A 24,823-nucleotide genomic window follows, 5' to 3' on the forward strand; every position below is an offset into this window, starting at 1 on the left:
TATCCGGATAACTTATCTGGATACAGATCGCATTTTAATACCAGGAGTAAACGGGGTCTAATATTCACTGGATGGTCATACACCTTTTCACCGCTAGATGGGGGTAAAAATCACACAGTGTAGCTTTATATATTATAATATTATTATTATTATTAACAATAGTCCATTTGACTTCTGAAGTCTTCTTAAAGTCATATCTCATTATTTCAACTCTATTCTTTGATTGTTTTTAAAGCGGTACTCCACCCGAAAAATACAATTCTGTTATTATTTACTCACTCGCATGTCATTCCAAATCTTCCAGAACCTTTTTCTGCTGAACAAAGATAATTTGAAGAACATAGGGTACCAAACATTGAACCCAACTGACCTTACTGACATTCTTCAAAATATCTTCTTTCGAGTTCCACAGAAGAAAGGAAGTCGTGCAGTTTTGGAACAAACATAATGACCGAATTTTTATTTTTTGGATGAACTAGCCCTTTAAAAGTGCTGTGCGATTTGTGTTAGACTTTAATCTCATCCTCCTCATCAGCATAGTTGTATGCTTCTCTCCTGTGAGAATTGTTGGTGTTTGTATTCCTGAGTCTCCCGCTCCCGTAATGACGTGCCAGCACATCAGCGGCCCTCTGGAAACTCTCCGGCTCCATGCCGTGATCCTCAACAGAGAAGGAGTGCATCCGATCCCCCTGCACGGACCTTTTGAGTGACTCGCCGTTAACAAAGTCTGAATGTTTCCACTCTCCTCCATACAACCGCGTCCTACCGTCATCATCTTCTCTCAGGAGTGAGTCCACCAAGGACATGGTTGCGTCCGAGTCCACCTCCGAGTTTTCATCGGTGGACGGTGTCTTTTCACTGATGGGACTGGCCATTTCACACATAGGGCTGTCAATCATAGCAAAGACTTCAGACATGAGGGAAGGGCCCAGATCCAGGGTGAAAGAGTTCATGGAGTCAGAAGGACTGACGGAGTCTGAACAGGGAAAGGACGGGATACCCATGTCTGTGAGCGAGCCTCTGTGGATTTCAGGAGGGCAAGCTGAGGGAGAGCTGCCCTGGGCTGGACGCTCAGTGCGTGACAGTCTCGGCAAGGTCACAAAGCCAGACTCCAAACCTGCGAAACAAAGAAAAAAAGACAAAATTGTTTTTGATTATGAGTTTGACCAACAGAGGGCAGTGAGAACACATTACATTTGGTGGTTCCGGACTGCAAAAACTAGTAAATCAAATCATTTCTGCCATGTGGTTGGACTAGATACCCTTAAAGAGATCGAACATTTTGTCATCATGTTTCATTTACATTTACTATGAAAAGTGTCTTTGTGAATACAATGGAAGTCAATGGGGTCCAAATGTTAGGATTTTTGAATCACATTGACTTGCATTGTATGGATTAAAAAAATCATTCCACAGAACAAATTTATACATTTTTGGAATGATATGAGGATGTTAGAAAATTATAACAGAATTAAAAATTTTAGGTGAACTGTCCCTTAATGATTTATCTCTAACAAAAAGCTTTGCTAAAGTGTGTACTTGTCACAGAAAGGGCAGAAATTACAAACTACAGGATAGTTGTACATTATATGGATACAAAAAAAGTCTTTTGATTGAAAACAGGGCTCTGAAACGGGATGTGTGCTCAGCACTAAAACATCTCATTCATAGCTCCAGGTCAGAACAACATTAGCGTTCAGACCGATGGCGAGTCATCCAGTAAGCTGAATTAAACACTTTGTTTGCATGCTAATAATTTCCTTAAATGTGACCCTGGACCACAAAACATGGGTCAATTCATTAAATAAGCTTTCCATTGATGTGTGGTTTGTTAGGATAGGACAATATTTGGCTGAGATACAACTATTTGAAAATCTGGAATCTGAGGGTGCAAAAAAATATAAACACAGAGAAAACCGCTATTAAAGGAGAACTCCGGCGAACAATGAATCAATCGTTCTCTGAGATTTGTTTTCATGATAATCGAATGTAAAGAGTTTTATCTCTAAAAACTGTTTAGCGTATAATGCTAGTAATGGGGGCATTGACTAAGTAAAAAGAAACCGCTGGTTTATACCACTAACAAGGCTCACAAATAGCCCCACACTAACGCAGTAACATAATGAGGGTCCATACATGCAAACCGAAGCATTAAGAACTTTGTAAGTGTACAGACCGTTTAATAAGAAGATATTTTATGAAGACAGTTCACTTTGCGTATACAGACAGGAGCCATCTTAAAAAATAGTCTCGATAAGTCGATCCCCGAACGCCGTTCATACAGTTCAGATCACTCAGCACGGCGTTCGAGGATCGACTTATCGAGACTATTTTTTAAGATGGCTCCTGTCTGTATACGCGAAGTGAACTGTCTTTATAAAGTATCTTCTTATTAAACGGTCTGTACACTTACAAAGTTCTCAATGCTTCGTTTTGCATGTATGGACCCTCATTATGTTCCTGCGTTAGTGTGGGGCTATTTTGAGCCTTGTTAGTGGTATAAACCAGCGGTTTCTTTTTACTTAGTCAATGCCCCCATTACTAGCATTATACGCTAAACAGTTTTTAGAGATAAAACTCTTTACATTCGATTATCATGAAAACAAATCTCAGAGAAATTTACAAAATATCTTCATGGAACATGATCTTTACTTAATATCCTGAAATTTTTTTGGCATAACAGAAAAATCGATAATTTTGACCCATTAAACCTATTGTTGGCTATTGCCACAAATATACCCGTACGACTTGTGACTGGTTTTGTGGTCCAGGGTCACATATGGATAATTAAACTGATGATAAACATCAGACTGTTTGGGTGTGAGTTTGGTGTGTGTTCATGAGCATGCAGGGGTTTTGTTTTTGAACAGGCTCTCCTGCAGAGAAGCCAGTGATGCATGTTTGAGGTATTTGAATGGGTGAGGCAGACGCTGATCGCTGAACTGTAATGTCTGGGTCTGAAAAGGAGTCTGGGATTGCCACAGGTGTTTATGGTTTATCAAATACTTTCTGTTTGATCTACCTCATGTTTCCCTGAAGGACAGAAAGCTTGTAAACAAACAGATTTCATTTAGACAAAACATGCATGAGACACACTACCGTTCAAGCGTTTGGGGTCGGTGAGATTTCCGGTAAGAAGTCTCTTTTATAAGCTCAACGAGCCTGAATGTATTTGATTCACCCATAAAAACAGTAAATTTGTTAAAATTATAACAATTAAAATGACTATTTTCTGTTTTAAACTGTAACTTATTTCTGCGATGGCAAAGCTGAATTTACAGCCTCATTACTCCAGTCTTCAGTGTCACATGATCCTTCAGAAATCACTCTAATATGCTGATTTCTTTTTATTGTCAATGTTGAAATAAGTTGTGCAACTTAAAATTTTTGTGGAACCTGCTATGGATCATTTTTCAGGATTCTTTGATGAATAGAATATGAAAAAAGAGCATTTGTGTGAAATAGAAATCTTAAAGGAGTAGTTCACTTTTATAAAAGAATTGTTAATTTACTCATCCTCATGTCATCCAAGATGTCCATGTCTTTCTTTCGTCAGTTGAAAAGAAATTAAGGTTTTTTGATGAAAACATTCCAGGATTTTTCTCCATATAATGGACTTTAATGGTAACCAAACGGTTCAAGGTCCAAAAGACAGTTTCAGTTCAAACTGTTCAAAGGGCTTTAAACGATTCCAGACGATTCCAGACTTATCAAGCGAAACGATCGCTCATTTAAAAAAAAAATAACAAAGTTTACGTTTTATAAGCTCAAATGCTCGCCTTGCTCTGTTCTGTGATGCACGTTCGTGACTCTGCTGTTCATCAAAATGAACGAATCTTTTTTTGAGTTATTTGGGTCATTCAACGAACGAAATGAACGAATTGGCTCGAAATTGACTTGGAATCGTTTAAAGCCCTTTGAACAGTTTGCACTGAAACTTCTTTTGGACCTTGAACAGTTTGGTTCCCAATAAAGTCCATTATGGAGAAAATCCTGGAATGTTTTTATCAAAAACCTTAATTTCTTTTCGACTGAAGAAAGAAAGACATGGACATCTTGGATGACATGAGGATGAGTAAATTATCAGCAAAAGTTTTTTAAAAGTGAACTACTCCTTTAATATAAGTGTGTACAGTCTTTTGTTTGATGTTTGAACATTAGCACACTGCTAAATATGGTTGTCCTAATCCTATTCTGAGACACATTTAATTAATAATAATTTATTTTATTAATAGATTTCTACAACAGAATTTGCTCACAAAAACTGCACATTCAAACTTTATTTACATTACACAGAACTGAACTTATTATGTCCATAAATTAACTTATAAATTAATAACTTATAAATTAATGAAATCCCTAAAATCCCTGAAATCCCTATCCTTTTAGATGCTTTTAGATAATTTGTCGGAGCTGTGGTGCTACAAAAAAAAGTGAATTTTGATATGGTCTCTCTCCCATGTACAGGTTTACCGCCATGCACCTTTAACAAATACATTTACATGACATTTCCCATGATTATTTGTTCATGATTACTGAATATGTCTGGAAACACATTCACAGAAAATTTTCATATGTATGCATGGTGCCAATCTTTTAAATTGACACATTTAAATTACTTTTTTTCCTATAAGACTCGCAATGGACACAATGTTTCATGCTGACAAGTTACTCCAAAACAGCAATTTCTGAGAGTAAAACCACTAATTTTTTCATTCATTTTCATTCTAAGCCTAGATATCTCAATTTTAAAATTCCTTCATTGTGGCATCAGCCCTGCATGTTCGACCATTTCAGGTGCGGCTTCTGTATTCTGTACACACACAGAGTTAATTGGATTCACTTCTGAATTTGAATCTGATTCTGAGTGTGAACACTGACAGACTCACCATATAAGCATGTGGAGTTCTCAGGTGTTTTTGGTGAACTAGGGAAAAGCACTTTGACAGGACAGCCGTTGGGTGAGTCCACGTCCAGCCGGGGGAGGGAAATGGCATTCTTTATGATTGGAGAAACTGGTGGAGGTGGGGGTGAAAGGTCCTTGGATCCGCCGCGGGGCCTGTCGGGGGTCTTGCGGACATGGCGAAACGTGCGGGAGAAGAATCCCTCATTCTTCTCTGAGGTGGAGGAGGAGTCTCCATCTGCATTATTTCCTGCTCCGCCGTGATTGCTGAGGAACGAGGTGTCCCCGAACACGTCCCCTCCGCGGCCCACGTGCATTGTGTGGCGGAAGTCGCCCAATGGGGGACTGATCATGTCCGGGGTGAGGTCACCTTTAAAACGACGCTTTCCTGAGGAGTGGGAAACCAGGCCCTTCAGGCCAGACAACTTACCCAGGTTCATGGCTTCTCCAAGTATAAATTTCCAGAGCCGGTAGAAAGGGAGAAAAAAAAAAAAAACCTTTTTCAAAAAATGGCGAGAACAACGCAAGAAAGCAAATTATACACGTCTCACAGTTCAAGCTTCAAAATATCTCAGCAGAATAAAACCCGCAGTTGAGTGGAAAGTTTCTTTTCACAGTTTCTCAAAAGGCAGACACATTCAGCTATGTCCCATTTTGGCCATCAGTCTTTGTTCATATCCAGAAAGATTCGGTGAAGATAAATGTGAGCTGAAAATATGCATGACTCCAATTCCTGAAAACCTCTGCTGCATATGTGGTCAAAGATTCTGGGCTTCACAGTTGTTCTGGGTTTGTGCTTCTGAAAAAAAATCAGTTCAGAAATAAATTCAGCTCTGGCTGCAGATATCTCTGTGGTTTAGGACTGAAACCATGAGCTCCTTCTTTAGTAAGGTCCAGAGAATCTGCTGCTACATGCTCTGACTGGGAGATGCAAAAGTTAACAATATCACAGTTCAGTTCCTAAAAAGAAACTGATGCCATGTCTGTGGTATGAGATATTGGCACAGAAATGCAACTTTAATTATCAACTTTAGCTGTGAAAATTGTGCGTTCAGTACATCTTTTTCTTGAATCAATTTGAATGAGTCTTTTATTTCATTATTGAGTGTAGTACTCTTTAAAGGCCTAAATTCAGCTTTGACTCCTCAGTCATTCACTTGCACTGTACAGTATTTCGGTCATTCACTTTAAGGGTATCCTGTTACAAAAGTGTCTATTCACCAGAGCATTTTCCCAGTCTCAGATTGTAAAATCAAAGAGACACTTTACTGTGTAGATTTCACAATGGCATGAAGTTGGAAAAAAGAAGCTCAAATATCTATTAAAATATACTTTCTCTCATTTTTTTCATATAAAAAAAACTAACCTAAATGTGTGGTATTCAGTTAATAGATAAAAACATTTTTAATTAATATTTAAGCCATAAAAAAAATAAATAAATAAATAAATAATTAGGGCTGTCAAACGATTAATCGCATCCAAAATAAAAGTTTGTGTTTACATAATATATGTGGGTGCACTGTGTATAATTATTTTGTTTTTGTATATAAATACACACATGCTTGTATATATTTAAGAAATATTTTCATATATATACTGTATATAAATTTATATATAATTATATTATATATAAATATTTTATAAATAAATAATATTTTTTTTAAATATACATGCATGTGTGTGTAGTTATATATATACAAAATAATTATACACAGTGCACCCACATATATTATGTAAACACAAACTTTTATTTTGGATGCGATTAATCTCGTTTCACAGCCCTATAAATAATTATTTAATTTATAAAAAAAGAAAAGAAAAAAAGAAGATATATATATATATATATATATATATATTATTTATTTATTTTTTATTTATTTTAATTTTTTTATAAAACTGGGCCACCCACAGTTAGTCTGAGTTTGTTAGTAGTTTATTTGATCTAATTTAGCTTTGGGGTCAGCTCAGACTTTTTATTTGTGCTTGACTGTGGTTAAAGTAATCATTTTTAAAAGGAGTAAAGTCTCATGTCTCACTACATGACAAGCTTTGCTGTGTTGCACATTTCACACTAAATTGCAACTAAAGTCATTTAGCCAAACCCTTTACCTGATTAGTGTCAGGTTAAACATCTAATCATATGCTGTTTGGTTTTGGGAGAAACACTACAAAACATGAAAACATACAGAAGCCACATACCTTAATCAGTTTTGTGTCATCAATGTGACCGCATACTTTCCCAATCCAAGTTCATTCAGTGACCCTTGACCTGCACCATGCTGGAGTGTGAGACGGCAGGGAGGCTTGTTGCTTTATCCCTGCATGTATACTCTCCTCATGCTCCTCCAACGGCTGCTGCTCCTGATCCTTTGTTTTTAAAGATACTCAAATCCAGCGGCCCGCTCGCCAGGAATCCCCCAGGGGAGATAAAGAGTCTTTAAAAGGCAATAAATTAAATGTAATAATCTGGGCAATAGGGCTGCTTGACGGAGGCTCCTTGAGGATTGGTCATGTCCAGGATTAGCCCCTAATCCCTCTTCCCTTCCTTCACCCTGAATCCCCCTCTGCTGGCTTTAGTCCACTCAAGACGTCCCGGTTTGAAAAATCTTGTAAAATCAACAAACGTCCTGTATGAGAGAGGGAAACAGGTGGATATGTAACACAGATCAGGATCAAAACAGACCAAAAGTCCAAAAGTCTTGATTATTTTAGTGATTTATTTATTTATCATGATTTTGCTTTATTTGCTAGGTACAGTATTTATGAAAATGACCTAGGAAATGACCTAGTGTGTGTGTATATATATATATATATATATTCAGTGTTTATTTTTATATTATTATTTATATTACTGTGTCTGTATTAGGCCTAGTATTAAATAATAGCCTATTACACTACCAGTCAAAAGTTTGACGACGTATTAACATATTAATGATTTTTGACACTGAAGACTGGAGTAATGATGCTGGAAATTCAGCTTTGCCATCACGGGAATAAATTACATTTTATTAAAATATTAAAATATAAAAAAAATATATATTAAAATAGAAATCAGTTATTTTAAATGTAATAATATTTCACAATATAACTGTTTTTAATGTATTTCGGTCAAATAAATTCAGCCTAGGTGAGACTTAAAACTTAACGATGATAAAATAAAAACTTAATTGTCCAAACCTTTGTATATAAATAAAATAAAAATTGTGTTTCGAAGTAGTCATATTCAAGTATTAGGTCAACATTGTGTCAAACATGAAATCACATCTGTCTGATCTATGGTCTAAAATGAATTTATTAATACAACATTGTCCCCAAACATAATTTTGTTCCCCCCAACATCTTCTGAGAAATGGGAATGGTTTTGGCATTTATCATGTAATGTGCTAGACATAACATAACAAACTCGTGCACTGACACTCAGCAGGGCTGCTGCTGACTCTTGACATGACAAACGGCAATAAACCAAAACACACTGTCACATAATTCTTGCAGCCGTTTCTAGTGGATGCAAACAATGCAATTATGTCTGTGGAAATGGCTGTGCATTGTTTCAGAGAAGGAGATACACACATCAACCAGTAAACCGCAGTCTAATGGAACCCGTGTGTGTGAATGCATTCCTGGGGGAAACATCTCTGTCTATTACAGACATCCAGCACAGTACCCACATCCCAGATTGGAAACATGTTTAGGGTTTTTCCTCTTCTTTCTTTCTGTGGGACCGTCTGCCTTCTTTCATGTGGGCATTAAAGTTGATCTGTCTGATCTTAACAGCATTTCATTTTTGCAGCCGTCCACTGCAGATTCATAGGTCGTCATTAAAAATAAGTGATTTGAACATCAGTCAAACTGACTGAACATTTGGGGGTTTTTTTAACTAAAAAAATGGTTCAAGTGGGGTTTCTTAACATCATTCTCCCTTTGCCCAAAACTAAATCTTCATCAGCTAGGCTACACTATAACTTAGCGAACTAGGTGAACAAACATTCAAGATAAGGCCTCATTTTTCCTTTTCACCCAATGACCTCCACTTTTTTCTGGTATCTCATGTTGTCTAAAGAAAAAAAGGACCCACTAGGCGTAAATCATGATTACAAATACACTCATTTCATCATCTGAACATTCCCTATTTTTACTCAAAGCACTCTGCATGACCGTCTGGCAGAGTGAGTCCATGATGGAAAATACCATGATGGTTTTATGTGAAAAAAATATTCAGCAACTAGCTCAGTTTTACTCACATCTGTATTGTTTTTAATATCTTATTTACACTTCTTTAACTTTAATTTGTTAATAAATCTACAAAATGATTTACTAATCTAAACAAATCCAAAAAGGTAGAAGCACAATGATAAACTAGTTGACAGTTTTTCATTTTCATCTGAACATTAACTAAACATTGGACAAGGACAGATCAATGTTGTACTGAAATGTTGCTGAAGCAGTTTTCACTACAGTCCATTGATCTAATCATTGGTGAACTTTGGATTTTATTGCTTCACAGAAATGTCATTCTAGTTTACTCATCCTCACTGTTAAGGGGACACTGAGGGAACATATAAAAGTAGCAAAAGAGTGCATGATCAGTTACCAAACCAACTGTTTTGAATCAAGTTCATTATCTAAATTATGTCATAAAGAATCATCATAAAGAATTCAAATCGTCATTTGACTGCCGCTCATAAGGGGCATGAACTGTAAGTATGCAGTGGCGCGCGCATACTAATTTTACAGCAGCAAAGATTAGGTTTCCTCCGTCATGCACACAATCACACGCGACAAGTCTGTACAGCCTTACTGACCAAAATTAAAACTGGTTGGCTGTTAATAGTACGCACTAAAGAAACGCGAATTTAGTTTGATAGAGGGTTTGATCTTAAATGTGTTGAGGCAAAAATTATCTGTCGTTAATCTGACAGTTGAGTAAATTAAGTCAAAACAACTCACCTTGAGGGTTGATGAATGCAAGTTTATCATGACCCAAAAAGCAATAATGAGTTTTATCTCAACAAAAGGTAAGATCCAGCCATGAAACTTTTCTCTTGAGTAGCCAACAGTGTTCTGTGTGAGAGGCAGCGGTCAGTGTGAAGCTCTGTGTGTGTCAGTCTCCCTCGCGCTGCTGGGCAGAATCAGGGGCGGGCATTTCGGAGACTTCTTGGACAAGTTCCATGTTCCCAATGTGTTCAATGCCACGACTGTAGATCTCTCGGGTAGTCGAAAAAACTGCTTTATTGCTTAATAAATTGCTTATCGCATTTAGAAGCGAAGGATTAATTTAAGTTTTGTAAGCTGTAGGCTATTTATTTGTGTATTTATTTGCTAAAAAAGAATAGCACTTTGGGGTACATATTAGACTGGGTAAAGCTTTTCTTATTCTACATGGAGTGGTACCCCCTCATGGGTGCAGCCATTTTGAAATCACATGACAAGCCCTGTCAACCATAAACATAAGAAGTGGACAGAGCCATCTCATTGGAACTCAATTGAGACAAGTGAAGCTCATTTTTTGAGATTTTTAAGGACTTCCGTTCCTGACGCACAGACTCAAACAGAGCTTGACGACGTAGATGTGACGTGAGCAACCCGTCTGTCTTCTAGTGGCTGTGGCATGAGAAATCTGAATCATTCCCTTCCGAAACTTGCAGAGGCGGAGAGTGTGAATAGGAGCTGTCCATGAGCTAGGAGCAGGAGAAAGGTATGCTATAGGTATTCTGATTAATTATTTTGTCATTTTGCCTCCACATTTCCCCGATTGCCTGCAAGCTTCTCCTCCTGTCCATACGGTAATCTCTCTACTGTACGACAGAGAGTTGCATGGTTATGACGCAATCGTTAGCCTACTTTTACAAAAAACGGCTTCTACAGGCCCATAACATAAGCTACAAGGCAATGGAGCATTTTATACATTGTCGTGTTTCTTTAGAAACAAATAATGGAAAAATGGAGTCTTCAAACGCCTCAGTTGTAAAGTTATTCGCTATAAAAGTGACGCCAAAATGAATGGGAGTCAGTGGAAATGCTATCTCAAGTGAAGTTGTGCTACAAGATGGCGGCACCCAGCCGGCTTCAACTTTTGGTCGATGGATTACCCCCTTGCTGTCAACATGTCTATAGCTGTGTTCGACTTGAAGCAACACTGCAGACCAGCCCGTTCTCATCCCAAGGTGTCATATACTGACACTTTTGACAATGTATATAAATCCAACGCACATGGCACACTTTAGCGTCAATATGAGATGCAGATATATGGGCCAGAAGGCGCCTCCTAGTGGTCTAACCCTAACCCTACCACAGACATAAACCTACCCATAACCGAAGCGTGTTATATTGACGCTAAAGGGTGCCGTGTGCGTTGGATGTATACGCATTGTCAAAAGCGTCACTATAGACCATTTCACAAGATGTAAACAACACTGGTCCAGAAGCACTTCCTGTTTCAGTTTGTAACTGTTTTCTTTATTTCACATGTAAAGAAAACATCTTAAAGATGTTTGTTTAACTTTTTGATTCAGTTTTAAATGTTTTGTTGGTTGTATTTTATCCCAGCTTTTATGTAGTGTTAAAAAACTGAAACAGGAAGTGCTTCTGGACCAGTGTTGTTTACATCTTGTGAAATGGTCTATATGACGTCCTAGGATGAGAATGCATTGTGCAGACAGATGTCTATTAACGTATGACATCAAAGTACTGTGAGAGCGATTTGAAAACTGATCGCACTTGCCGTACTTTGATGTCATTCACCGATCTGTCTGCACAGCGCCTCTTCAAGTCGAACACACTGTACGATTTTGGTCACTATTTGGCCATCTTCTTCTGATCCTAGGCTAAAATCTGAAGTTAGTTTGACATCTTCAGAATCAGCGACAGCCGATTAATGACCGCTGCGATCAAATTTTACCTCAAACAAAATTCTGGCAGTGTCAGAAGATCTGACTCACAGTCCTGCATTGCGACTTGTCCTTCTACGACGACAACCGTCAAATCTTAATTACTCCAAAAAGAATTAGTTTTTTAAGATGAGCCAAGGCCAAAATTTACATTAGAGACTTCTTTACAACTACAATTTCAATTCAGCGTGTTTTAATGTGTCGTGACTGTTTTACAGTCTTACATCAATGACAACTGTGATCTTACAGTGTGACGTGGATTACATCGGGGATCATGTTTGTACAATCTGACAAGGAACAATCATAAAGGACTATTATAAATCGCACAGTGTGCACCTGGCTTTATACTATAATTTTAAAACTCTGTCATAGCATTACATTATAGGAACATTTTTCTTATTTAATAGGAAAAGTAGTCGGGGGAGGATTTTAAAAGTCACTCAGATTTCACACAATTCCATTTTATCCTCATGTTTTTTTTATCAAAGCATGTATTGTGCAGGAAATGTAACTATATAAAGTCTTACAGTTTCAAATTTAAATTTAAAAAGTCCCTTGAAGATGTTTCAGCAGGCATTGCATAAACTCGAAAAAGGACTGTGATCAAAGTCTATGGCTTTAGTTTTGATGTCACCAATTGGGTCAGAATAATTCATAACCCAGAGCAGTGTTGATGTAAGCAGATCAGTAGATCAATGAAAGTCTGGCAGTTTGTATCCAAGAGCTATGCATGAGCATCAGTGGGAAATTGATTGTGATTCAGAGCAGTTCTCTCATGCATTGAGAGGGAAAATAGCCCGGAATAACATTCTGGTCCATTCAAAACCACTGTTGCTGCTGTTAGAATTTAGAGATGGATATGTGAAAAAGCCATTTGGGAGGGTGTTGGGAGTTAAAGTCATCATGGATTACGATTTTGAAGCAGCAATTTCCAGATGCCATTGACTGACTGATAGAATTTGGAAAGTGTATGTTTGTCTGTTCTGTCAAGATCGTTTCTGTCACATATAGGCTATCTTTTCATCTTTATTTTCTGTTTTTCTCTCTGCTCTTTCATTGTCCCATCAGCTGCTCCATCTTGTTCTTCCTAGAGTAAACAATCCCCTCCGCTCAAGCATGCCAGCTATTTGCTGTGGATAACATGTAGCTTTTGGATACTTTTCAGATGTTGGTCCCAAAAGGGAGGCAGGGATATAATTTTAGTTTTTTCTCTCCCCTTTTTGACTTCACAACAGTCTATCTTTTCCTTTTTTCTTTGTCCACCCCAGTCTCTCTCTCTCTCTCTCAATCTGTTTCCCCCAGTTCCTGCTCTTCCTTTCACATATCATTTTATGGAATGCATAGTCAATAATCACACACACACACACACACTCACACCAAATCCTTTTCCCAACCCCTTTTCAAAACCATGAAAAAAAAATTAAATATTAGATACTAAATGAAAATGTTAAATTTTCAAATTTGAAATAACTGGAAATAAGTAAAAAGTCAAATTAAACTAAAATGGACGTATAATAATTACAAAAGCACATCAAAATTACTTGAAATATAAACTAGCTAATTAAAATGAAATCTGAAAACATAAAAATAAAACCTATTTAAAAATATTAAATATAATAGTAAATGTCAATATAAAATCAAAATAACAGAGTCCTTAATCCCACATTGCACCAGTATTGTCTTGGTCTGGTTTTAGGCCTGGTTTCATAGAAAGGGCTTAGATTGAGCCAGGATTAAGCCTTATAAGTATCTTTTATAAATATGCCTTCAAAACGCGTCTTGAGACAAGACAATGGCACTGACATATTTTAAGATTGCTCAATGCAAGTTGCTTTCAATAAAAAGAGATTTTAATCTGGGACTATATCTTAAGCCTTGTATTTTGTCTGTGCAAACTTAAATTATATGCTGGTTCCTTAAAGAATTAAATCAAAAGAAATAAATAGCTGTACTATGCTGTTTCTAACATGTCCATGATGTCTTCCTGCATTCTTTCTGATTGCGCAGAAACCGCTGGTTTTCAGGCCCGTTAACTGTGAATCCTGTCTTGAGATCAGTGCCAAAAAGGGAATGGATCCAGCGGAGAATTCTTAGCTTATCATGGCAATGTTTATGGAGCTCGGATTTGAGCGATGTCCTGGGGCTGGCTTTCCTCTATGTATGCTACCTCGTAATGAACTCTGGGTTAACAAATAGCGAGTGTCGAAGTTTATGAGATCACGTTTCGCTTCAAAAGCTTCAAACAGTCCACAAAGGCATTTAAACATGCACATTTATTTTCACACATGATCCGATGATGACAAATGCCTTTGAGAAAACAATGTGATTCTTTCTTTCCCACACTTGATGCTTATTCTTGATAGTGAGGTGATTATTAAGAAATGTAAGATAAGCTTTGTTGTAATTGAGGATAGTGTACACACACAGTCTAATGTTATCAGAGTTTCCGCCTTCCAGTGAGTTATTTTCTGAGTTGAGCTTTTTTTGTTTATTTCCTTTTTGACTGTAGGCTAGTAGATGTCTCAATATAGGATAATGGCACTTATGGGACAGCAGAAATGCAGCCTTTACCATGGTAACCCCAGTAAATAAAGCAGGCTGTGCTACTTTCTGTTTCTGAACAGTTTAAAACAACCCTTTAGATTTTTATGTATGGTGTCTATTACAGCACTATGCTTGCCATGTTTAAATCCAATGTAAATGATGTCATCATTTACTCAGCCTCAAGTTTTTCCGAACCTGTATGAATGTCTTTTTTTTTCTGGCTGAACACAAAAATATATTTTTAAGCATGTCGGTAACCAAACAGTAGATGGGACCCTATTTGTGTCCATAGTTGTTTTTTTTTAATATAAATATTATGGTAGTCAATGGGGTCCATCAACTGTTTGGTGACCCATATTCTTCAGAAGCAGAAGAAATAAATTCATAAAGGTTGGAACAACTTGAGGGTGAGTAAATGATGACACATTTTTGGATGAACTAAAGACTTGTTAGATTTTCATACATTTATTATTTTTGCCATAAGCTATATCAATCCTGTTAGGAGGATAACACTTAAGTTATGTTATGTAATTCAGTACCATGATAAAGGTTTCAGTAATTATCGTGATATGAAAATGTGTTACCATCATACACCAAGTCTGTAGACATGTTTTGTCCTCTCGAAGCTCACTCTAGTCCCACCCTGTTCTTGAATTTCACTGTTTTAAAGTATATAAAAGTGTGTCTTCTTGAATCCCCTCATCTTACACTTTGTGTTTAGTCTACGCCATCATCTCTTTTTAGAGATACTGATCGTCCTGTATTTTCCATGATGAGAGACTAATTACCCCAATCCACATAGAAACAGCATGGCCTGAGAGACACATGTTCTCAGGTCTTTTTGCCAATGCAGTGATTTGTCCATGTGACTGGGACTGAGTTTCTTGCTTACAGCAAAATACAATTAGTCCAGATGTCAATAATGTTATCTTACTGGATCAGTGTGACAGGGCTTTTGGTAAATCCTACTTGTAAATACGCATTTGAAAGACAAGACAGACAGTGATATCACTAGAAAGCAGATGTTTCAGGTTTCAAGAAACAGGTGGATAATGCAGTATAAGTGATACAGATCAAGAGCACTTTAAAGTAGTGAGGTTAGAGGAAGCGAGATGGAGGCTGGGGAAAGGGGGCTAGTAAAACGGGATACATTTTTCCCGGTGAAAAAGGATGTCTCCTCAGGAAATTACTTTCACATAGGTTTCGAAGCCTGCCAAGACTTTTAACTCTCTTTCTCGTTTCAATCTTTTTAAACGCAACCCAAAACATTTGATAGCAGTTGTCTTCCTACAATACTTCTGTCTGGGTGTGAAATTAAATTCCAACAGTCAAAGCCATGTAGTCATTCTCTTGTTGTAGGTAATGACAGACATGTTTATACTGCTTTGACTTGGCGATGTGAGGTGGAGTCTTGGTCAATTCAAAAGGAAGAGTGCAAGTCAAGTCTCATATCCTTTTTGGTAATATTTGTATACTCTGTAGATTAGTTATGTAAACCTTGTTGAAGAGCAATCAATTTCATATTTAGTTTTTTGTTTTTCGTATTTGGTGTCCAAGTGAATTCTCAAGTAATTTGTTCACAAATCTTTGTATCAGAAATAAGAAAATTCTTAAATACATTTTTAGAAAGGCTCTTTTTTTTAGACTGCATTCGTTTTGCGTGTGACACAAATGTGTTTAGACTGCCCTCATGAAAAACTTAAACAATGGCGAAACATCCATCGTTTAGGTCTCAAGCACAATAAACTTAAAGGGTTTGGTCGTGTTGCGTCCCTGGTTGTGCAACACGACTAAACCCTTTAAGTTCATTGTGCTTGAGAGCTAAACGATGGATGTTTCGCCATTGTTTATGTTTTTCATGAGGGCAGTCTGCACACATTTGTGTCACACGCATTCAGTTTAGTTTGTTCATAGATCTGTTTTCATGGACTTTTAGTTTGTTTTCATCGGTCACATGTGTTCTTCGTCTTTCCATAGACAATGGCCCCCATTTATCATTCTTGCGTAGAAACGGGTGTATATGTTGGCGTAAGATTATGCTTAAACTCCTCTCACCACCTGATTTATGAAACTGTGCGTACCTTTGAAATCTAGGTGTACGCAATGCTTAACACAGTCTCATCCCAAAAAGTCATATAACTGATGTCTTGGGACGTCTTTTGACCATACGTCAATATCCGCCTTTTTAGGGCCCCCTTAAACGTCGGTAGATGGCGATCCCGGGCCGTCATACAACTGACGCTTTACCTTTAACGTCAGTTAGGTGACGGGTTAGGTTTAGGGTTAGCTTTAGGTCTGGGGTAGAGTTAGGATCCCATAACCTCATCTACCGACGTTTAAGGGGGCCCTAAAAAGGCGAATATTGACGTATGGTCAAAAGACGTCCCAAAACGTCAGTTATATGACGTCTTGAGATGAGACCGGGTTGCAATGCCTGCCCTTGATAAATCCCGCGGCCGAAAATGATCGTCATTAGAATAACACGCCCCTAAATATTCAAGTCTCCGCTCCCCCCACGCCCTCATTTTACGCCATTGACACACGGAAGACGGCAAAGAAGAGAAACTTCTCTGACGTGATGCCGAAATGACCTATCACAATGCATTATTTTACAACACGTCTTTTGAATTAGCATTCAATTTAGAATCACTTCACATGGATTGGGGTGTACATAGTGATGATGATGATGATTTGATGTGGAGTACCATTCATTCACATTAATAATTGCATGACAATTTTCAATATTCTTCTTATTATTATTATGATTTGTATTATTAATGGCGCTTGTTATTTAGAAGAAGAATGTCGTTATTATTATTATTTGTATTATAATTATATGTAAAAGAAGAGGAATGTATTTTTTATTATTTTGTCAGTCTGAATTATTTTTTGGTCATTGAAAGCCTTTCATTACCGAACCCAGTCCGTGCGCACCTGTCGGGGCTTACCCTGAAAGTCCACAGGCTCGCAACTGAAGGAATGCTTACAAATCAAATGCCTTGATAAAGTCTCACAAATTAAACATTGAAGTCCATGTTGCACAAAAATAAATACTGAAGTTTATAATTACTATGTTGTTATTTTTTACACAGGGTCATAATATATCATATATTTTAGTTTGCCAGTGCGTTTTGTGGTGTTTTTCTGCGCATTTCCGCACTAACTCCAAACGTGCGTACACCACCTCCTGAGCTGGTGTAGGATTTGAGCGTGCTGTATACCAACGTCCATATTGATAAATCTCAAAGTCACCGTGGTCCCGCAAGGGTCTATTCTTTCTCCTATACTGTTTTCCTTATATTTGCTCCCTTTGGGTAGCACTTTCAGAAAGTACGGAGTGCCATTTCATTACGCCGATGACACGCAAATGTACTGTATCTACCACTCAGTCACTCTACAAATTCATTTGAATCACTTTTAGAATGTTTAAAGGAGATTAAAAACTGGATGGCCAAAAACTTTCTGTTAAACAAGGAAAAACAGAGGTTATTGTATTCGGTAACCCAAATAACTCCCCAAACACCATAGTAGATTCAAGTCCTCTGGCATCCCACTTGAAAACAACTGTAATAAGAGATTAGAGAAGAGAAAAGCAAATTAATTCTGTGGTTCGGTCCTGTTTTTGTAATCTATGTTTATTAGCAAAAACTAAACCATTTTTATCAATTAAAGATTTTGAAAGGTTAATACATTGCTTTTATTTTAACATGACTGCACTTTTGTAACTCTCTGTATTGCGGCATTGCAGCCGCTTCTTTATCACGATTACAATCAGTGCAAAATGCTGCTGCGAGGCTTTTAATGAGAGTAAAGATGTATGGCTAGGCCCCACTATATTTGACAATCATCTTAAAGGCCCGTACACACAAGGACGAATATCAGCGCGCGTTATTCGTCAGCGTTTTTCAACACGTTTTTTGTGTTCACACCCAAGCGATTTTCGCTGACGATGAGCCGAGTGAACATGCAAATTCATTCCCTGACATTAAATGGCACCCATTTGCCATGCAATACCACTCTATATCAGTTATCTTTTATCAAGATATGTGTAGTCCCTGTCGCGTTTGTCATATAGTTCTTTATGTTCTAGCACCAACGAGAACAGCAGCTCTACATTCATCTTGCCTTGCATCTTCCTCATCTTATTTCTTCCTGGCTGTGTAGACGGCGACGTGTATATCTTCTTCACCGTTGCGTATGTGTGCTCGGCAAGACCGTTTTGTGTTTGAGCGCCCCCAAGTTGTGTTTTACTGTCTCTTCGGAAGCTCCAAACACGTGATAACAGCACCAATTTCATTGGTCAGATAGTTTTTGACACGGCGCGTCAAACTAAAAAAACTAACCCGAGGCGTTTTTAAAAAAATGACGCTTTTACGTTTGGTGTTTTATGCGTCGGTGTGAACACTCACATTGGCGCCCTTTGTTTAGTCACGAGGCAATAAACGTCAGCGAATAACGCGCTCGAAATTCGTCCCGGTGTGAACAGGCCTAAACACTTATACAAACCTTCTAGATTACTACAATCATTGAATGACAAACTACGTATAGTGCCTAGAACAGATCCGCCTCCATAAAGGCGACCAGGCCTTTGCAGTAATAGGACCGAGATGGTGGAATGAGTTGCCCCTACCTATTAGATCTGCGAAATCACTGCCTTTGTTTAAAAATTTGTTGAAATTGCACTTACTGTCGGTAGCCTATAAGAACCAGATGTGATGTTTAACATGCTGTCTATTTATTGATTTACGTGTGTTCTTGCATTTATTTATTTTTTATGGAATTTATATGTTCAACCATTGTGTTTTAATAGTGCTATATAAAAAAATATTGAAAAAATGTTTAAAAAAAGGTGTTCTGTCTTCATCCGTCTTCAGCCTCATGACAATTTGTCTTAGAAAACTGTAAAAAATAACCAGGAAAAGGTGACCGGTGAAATTTGCTTAAAGCTAAAGTTGACGAATCCATGCAGTGAATTATTAACTTGCCGAACACTCAACTCTCAGAGAATTCCGGCTGTCTTGTTTTAATAGTCCATTTCTGATGTACGCCTTCCTTTCCATTTCTGAAGAATACCCTGAGATAATGTGTGTGATTTGTGTGTGAATATATATTAAGTGACCGACAAGAACAGTTAAGGGGTTCAGTGACTGTCAATTAGACACAAGTATCTGCCATTACATGCCACGCTCACAAACTCAAAGATATTTTTCTCATATTTCTCCATCCAATTTTCCCCTAAAAGCAAATATTTGTCTAATTGTTGCGCCAAGGCACAGACACAGAGCCCAGTGGTCAGGTCTCCTATTTAAAGTCCATTAGTAGCTGGAAAGGAGCATTGACTTGGGTTATGAAAGCCAGATGTTGCCGTCTGAGAGGGAAAGCGTTTTTTTCTTGCCTTTGTGTGTGTGTGTGTGTTGAATTGGGTGGAGGATGGGGTGTATAATGTGTGATTCATGCACTATTGAAGAATTTTTAGCATTTAAAATTAACCTAGAAGCTAACAACAGAGCATCTTTACAACCTTTACAGACTCTCATAATGAGGATAAACACATCCATATTGTCTACAGTATCGTGCATGAGAAGCCAGTAATATTTCTGACTCCACCTGCTTCCTTCCGGCTTTCCTGAGGAGCTTGACGCTAATTAACTTCCTTTTGGGAACATGCCCTTTCTTGGCACAGGCCTCCTTGGAATGGCGGGTGCTGTGAAACCGGGTTGGAGGTGTAGCCCAAAGAATTTGTTTGGACTGTGTCCCTGCTTCCGTGAATTCTGCCCTGTCAGGAAGTGTGACTCGGCCCAGACAATAGGCAATTGTGAGGCTGGACCTGAGCTAGCAGGAAACTCAACACACACACACACACACACACACAGTGACAAAATCAACCTTACTGTCTCAAGACAGTCGACTGAAGTCAAAGTAGCCATCTCAAAATGACTTTTTAAAGGCCCGTTCACTCCAAGAATGATAACTTTAATGATAACGATAAAGGTAAAATTTTAAAAATCAATCTAAATTGAAAAGAATTGCAGTCCTTGCCACAACTATAACAATAACAACACAAAGGATTGAACTTTCAAAACATTTTTTTCCGGCTGATGATCAAAAACATTAACAGCCAATCAGAATCCATCCAACTTTAAAGTCACCATGAAATCAAAATCATTTTTTTTTTTAAATGCATGTGCATTCATCTTCTTTATTCAAAATAATTTCTCCACCCTCTTGCAGTGATATCTCTTCTCTGATGATGTGTTTACTGGCGTGAGGGTGGTACAGCGTTATACCCTGACATGAGATCACTGCAATAATAGCAAACCACAGCGATCCAATCAATTTCTGATGGACAAAATCAAGCCTTCCCAACATTTTTTCTTGTTCGAGAAGCAACTTCACTTGGATACATGTGACAATAGAGAAGAAAATACTATCACAACTTCCTTTTTATGCCGACTTGAAGGCTTGAGCATTTAAAGTGGGAGATGACAAAACTGCAACACTCGCTTATATTAAACTCATCGTCCATGAGTGTGGATGCTAGTTAGTTACCATTATAGTTATCGTCCTTGCTGTCAAGAGCCATTAAATGTACTTTTTCTCTTTCACCAGTCTATGTGTTTTATGAAAAGGCTTCTGTGAATCCCATGGAAAAGTCGTCCCCTTTCCCTAATCCTGAATCTATCTGCTTGGTGTGATAACACTTAAGAGGACAGCGTACATAGCTATGTGTATGTTTACATAGTTTAGCCTGTTTTTAGAGCATGTCCAAGGACAAAAACATAGGTCAAGAATGTGTGTGTGGCCAGAGTTGTGAGGAATGTCGTACTGTGACCTCTGACCCCTCTGTGTGTTTGTGTGTCCACACCTTGCTTGTCTCCACTCATGCACACACACGCATAAAAAGATCTGAAATCTTTCCCTTTGGCCTTGTACAAAGATTAGACATATACACACACACACAAAAAATGAAATTGGATGCTTCCTAATACAAACAAATGTACCTTTGTGTCCTCATGTACCCTTCATTCTTTCACAGTTAGCGTTTCGTGTGCATTGACACAAAAATGTTTGTGTCTGTCTGAGCAAACGTGGGGTTTCTGTCTGTTTCTCTTGGATTCTTGTGCCTGTGCATTTGAAGTCTGTGCACATATCTCAGTGTAATTACCCTTGTGGTGTGCCAGGGGTGGGATCTAAATGGTAGAGTCTGTCAGGGAGGGTATAAAGCATGGCATTTTGGTTTTTATACAGTAGCAACATTTTAAAGTCAAAGCTAATGGATATTACATTACTGTTGTGAGAATAGAAGAGCTCAAAATGCAGTAAAAAAATACCTTTAAGCAAAGCATAATCCATTTTTACAGCTAACTAACACTATTTTGCTTTGCTGAGAAGTTATCCAAGACTAGCTTTCAGATGTTTTTGTATTTTCAGGTGTAAATCCCCATTGCTCAAATAATTTAATATCAAATTTCAGCAAAATAAAAAACAGTTCCCTTTCGAGGTGATAACTTCAACATTACGCCAGGGTGACATATATGAGAAGGCAGTAGTTCCCCATATAGGCTACGTCACGCTGACGTAATGTCACGTTCCCGCCTCTCAGGGAACCGTGGTTACACGATAGTAACTGGAGACGTTTTACAGTTGAGTTTTTTCTATAAATAAATTATGTCTGTTATTGTAGTGAAAAGTTTTTAAATATAAAACAAAATAATTAAAACATTAAATATATATTTTTATTTTTTTAATTACAAATACTGTAGATTGGTAAAGAGAATTAAATAGGAATCATTCACTATTCAGAATAATGACATTGTAAAAAAAAAAAGAAAAGAAAAATTGTGTAGAAAGTGGTTCCTAATGTAATTAAATAATTTGATGCCGCATCAGCAAACTTACAAAAGTTCACTTAAATAAAACGCTAAAAAAAACCATTTTTCCTATCTATAAATATTTTTTATTGATATAATACATAGTCAAAATCTTGAATTTCCAGAAGAAAATGAAAACAGTTGAATTAATTGAATATCACTAAAAATAAATGTGTTAATGATTTATCACATTTTTTCTTTTGTCAAATCAAATAATTTTTGTGGTTCAGATAACATAATATTTTTATTTTCTGTTGATTAAACTAATCTCCTTCATTGTATTAACTAAATTCTTTAATTTCATTGAACTTAAAATTTTAAGGCAACCAGGTGCTCACTTTTTAAAGTTAAACCAACATTTTTTTTTTTACAGTACACCTAGTTTCTGTTAATAAAAAGTTTTTTTTTAAAGTGTACTGTCCTAATTATAGCTGAAATATCTTAACAATAAAGTTCAATTGTTCACAATAAAGAATATTGTGTTGGACAGTGGGTTGTGAATCGCTGGTCTAGCTGAGTGGACGCTGAATTATTAATAATGATTAAAGCAAAATATGACTTGTTTTTAATCTTTGATTTAGAGTGTGTGACTTGGACATGTCTTTAGGAGTTTAAAATCTATTAATGTCCTGTCCAAGTAACACTGCATCACAATATCCAGCATCCTACAGCTGAAATTTAGGAAAGTTAATGTCCGCAGCATGCACAGACTATCTGGATGTTATGTGGTTACCAGAGTAACAGGGCTCTTGGAGGACCAGGCTGGAGCCTGCGGCCGCTGGGCTGCTGTGTGTGTGTGTGTGAAGGCCTGTCGCTCCGTGGCTCTATGCCCAGCCACCACTCCGGAAAATTCCTCAGTAAGGGTCAGCAGCGGAGATGCATTCGAAGCCATATACAGCCATTTTACTAACTGCGCCTTTAAATGGTTACCTCATTAAATTTGTTTGCTGAGAAATTCATGTGGTTCCACGTATTAAATAAATCTTGCACAAACATTAAAACTAAATCAGAGGAATTGCAGTTGGTTTGTGATTTATGAGAAACGCAGTAGAAAAAGACTGTGTGGTCCATTGATTTTGCTCATTTGGCTCATAAGGCTTTCAGTCTGTTGAAGTAAGGCTTTGCTAAGCATGATGTTACATGCACTCACCAAAACATTAGCATTTGCAGTTCTTAAGGACACTCGATAACCATCATTTTAAATTCACACGGCTAACGAAAACCACCACAGGCCCCCAAAGGATTTTCAAAACATCTTATCCTGACAGATCCCAACAAATGTGCAACATGGGGGAAGCTACTGTTCAAACAGCAACTTAGCAGGAGTCCTGCAGCCTCCAAGTTGTTTGTTCTTCTTTGGCTTTGCCTTCAGCTGATTTTAAGGTAAACTGAATTCAAAACCTATGTTTGCCCTGTGGTTTATTAACTCCCTGACTGATATTTCCTGCTGCCTGGCAAAGAGTAGCAGATTCCAATGCAAGGCACTTTTGTCTTCCTGTATAAATTCATACTCTAAAACATCCTTCCTACAGCTACTTTAAAAGTCGAAAACCACTTCTATAGGTTTCTAGATGGCAGCCTCACTAAAAATGTGTTTTTGCAAGACTGCATGGCATTCTTGTGTGGTCCAGCTAATAGTGGGCTGTGGAAGTGTAGAGTTGCGAGCAGCTGCACCTGAGAGGGGACTTGTGCCTGGGGTGACTTGTGAACATTGTCAACAAATTAAAATTCTGTGAGTAATTACTCACCCTCATGTTGTTCCAATCCAGTAAGACTTTGGTTCATCTTTGGAAAACAAATTATAGATATTGTTCATGAAATCTGAGAGCTGGATCACTCCCTCCAAGGGATTGAAATTTGCCACCCCAGAAAAGTTATTAAAGGGGTCATGAACTGGCTTTTTAAATTTTATTATATTGTTGTCTGAGGTCAACTTATGATGTTTGCTTGGATTTTGCATTCAAAAACATCAAAATGAATAAGTAATAGGCTATTTTCTACCCTAGTTTTGAGCCTAGCTGAAAAACGTTGGGTTTTTAAGGGCGTCTCGCACTGAAGACTTGGAAGTAAACACCCACTGCTGTGAGTGGAGAACAGTTTTCCATATTATAATGAGTTTCAACTCACCCGCCGGTGTATGTGGGGGAAATTGTTTTGAAAACGTCCAATGTTGTAAAATGGCAAACGGAATGATTCGCCAATACATGTTCGACCCAGAGTCCGTGTGTGTGTGGCACAGGACTGTTTAATCGGTCTGCAAATCCAGTCTTGTTTACAAAACAATCCTCAGTGAAATGAAGCGAACAGACGGACGATGTTTTACCTCATCAGCTGGAACGTCATTAAAAATAAAGTTGAACCATGCAGTCCTATTGGAATCCAGAGGAAGCTTATGCAGCGACTGTCTTCTTCCACAACCAGGCACTGGACAATATTCTGTATTGCTCGGTAGCTCGATCCGGTTTGTCATCACGAGGTAGGCATCTATGTAATTTAGCTATGCGTGTAATGCACGAATCGGTGGGCGGGGCTAAACCGGCCGTGTTGAAGTATGTGTTGATCTTCTTCTGCGGGGTGGTGTTTTATCCTCTTTGACGTCATAGTTCCCCACTTTGAAA

At 37.8% G+C, this 24,823-nt stretch overlaps 1 protein-coding gene across 2 annotated transcripts; it reads right to left on the reverse strand.

Moving 5' to 3' along the window:
- Window positions 1–456: 456 nt before the first annotated feature.
- Window positions 457–10,009, reverse strand: cdc42ep1a (CDC42 effector protein 1a). Of its 2 annotated transcripts, none has more exons than XM_039685471.2 (4): window positions 9,851–10,009; window positions 7,103–7,530; window positions 4,890–5,345; window positions 457–1,117 (listed from the first exon to the last, which is right to left on the reverse strand). In XM_039685471.2, exons 3-4 carry the CDS (start codon window positions 5,341–5,343, stop codon window positions 507–509), a joined length of 1,065 nt encoding a protein of 354 aa, XP_039541405.1. In that variant the 5' UTR covers window positions 5,344–5,345; window positions 7,103–7,530; window positions 9,851–10,009; the 3' UTR covers window positions 457–506. The 2 variants fall into 2 exon arrangements, with proteins under 2 accessions (XP_039541405.1, XP_039541404.1); XM_039685470.2 differs by having other exon boundaries at window positions 4,890–5,702.
- Window positions 10,010–24,823: the final 14,814 nt, after the last annotated feature.

The sequence above is a fragment of the Pimephales promelas genome, chromosome 17, assembly GCF_988280905.1.
Source record: "Pimephales promelas chromosome 17, fPimPro1.hap1.1, whole genome shotgun sequence".
NCBI classification, from domain to species: domain Eukaryota; kingdom Metazoa; phylum Chordata; class Actinopteri; order Cypriniformes; family Leuciscidae; genus Pimephales; species Pimephales promelas.

Bases quoted from the DNA above. Each gene is read 5' to 3' on its own strand.
- cdc42ep1a (XM_039685471.2), bottom strand. From the start codon at position 5,343: ATGAACCTGGGTAAGTTGTCTGGCCTGAAGGGCCTGGTTTCCCACTCC. The intron at 1,118-4,889 runs GTGAGTCTGTCA...TTTGTTTCGCAG, and splicing joins GAACTCCACATGCTTATATG to GTTTGGAGTCTGGCTTTGTG.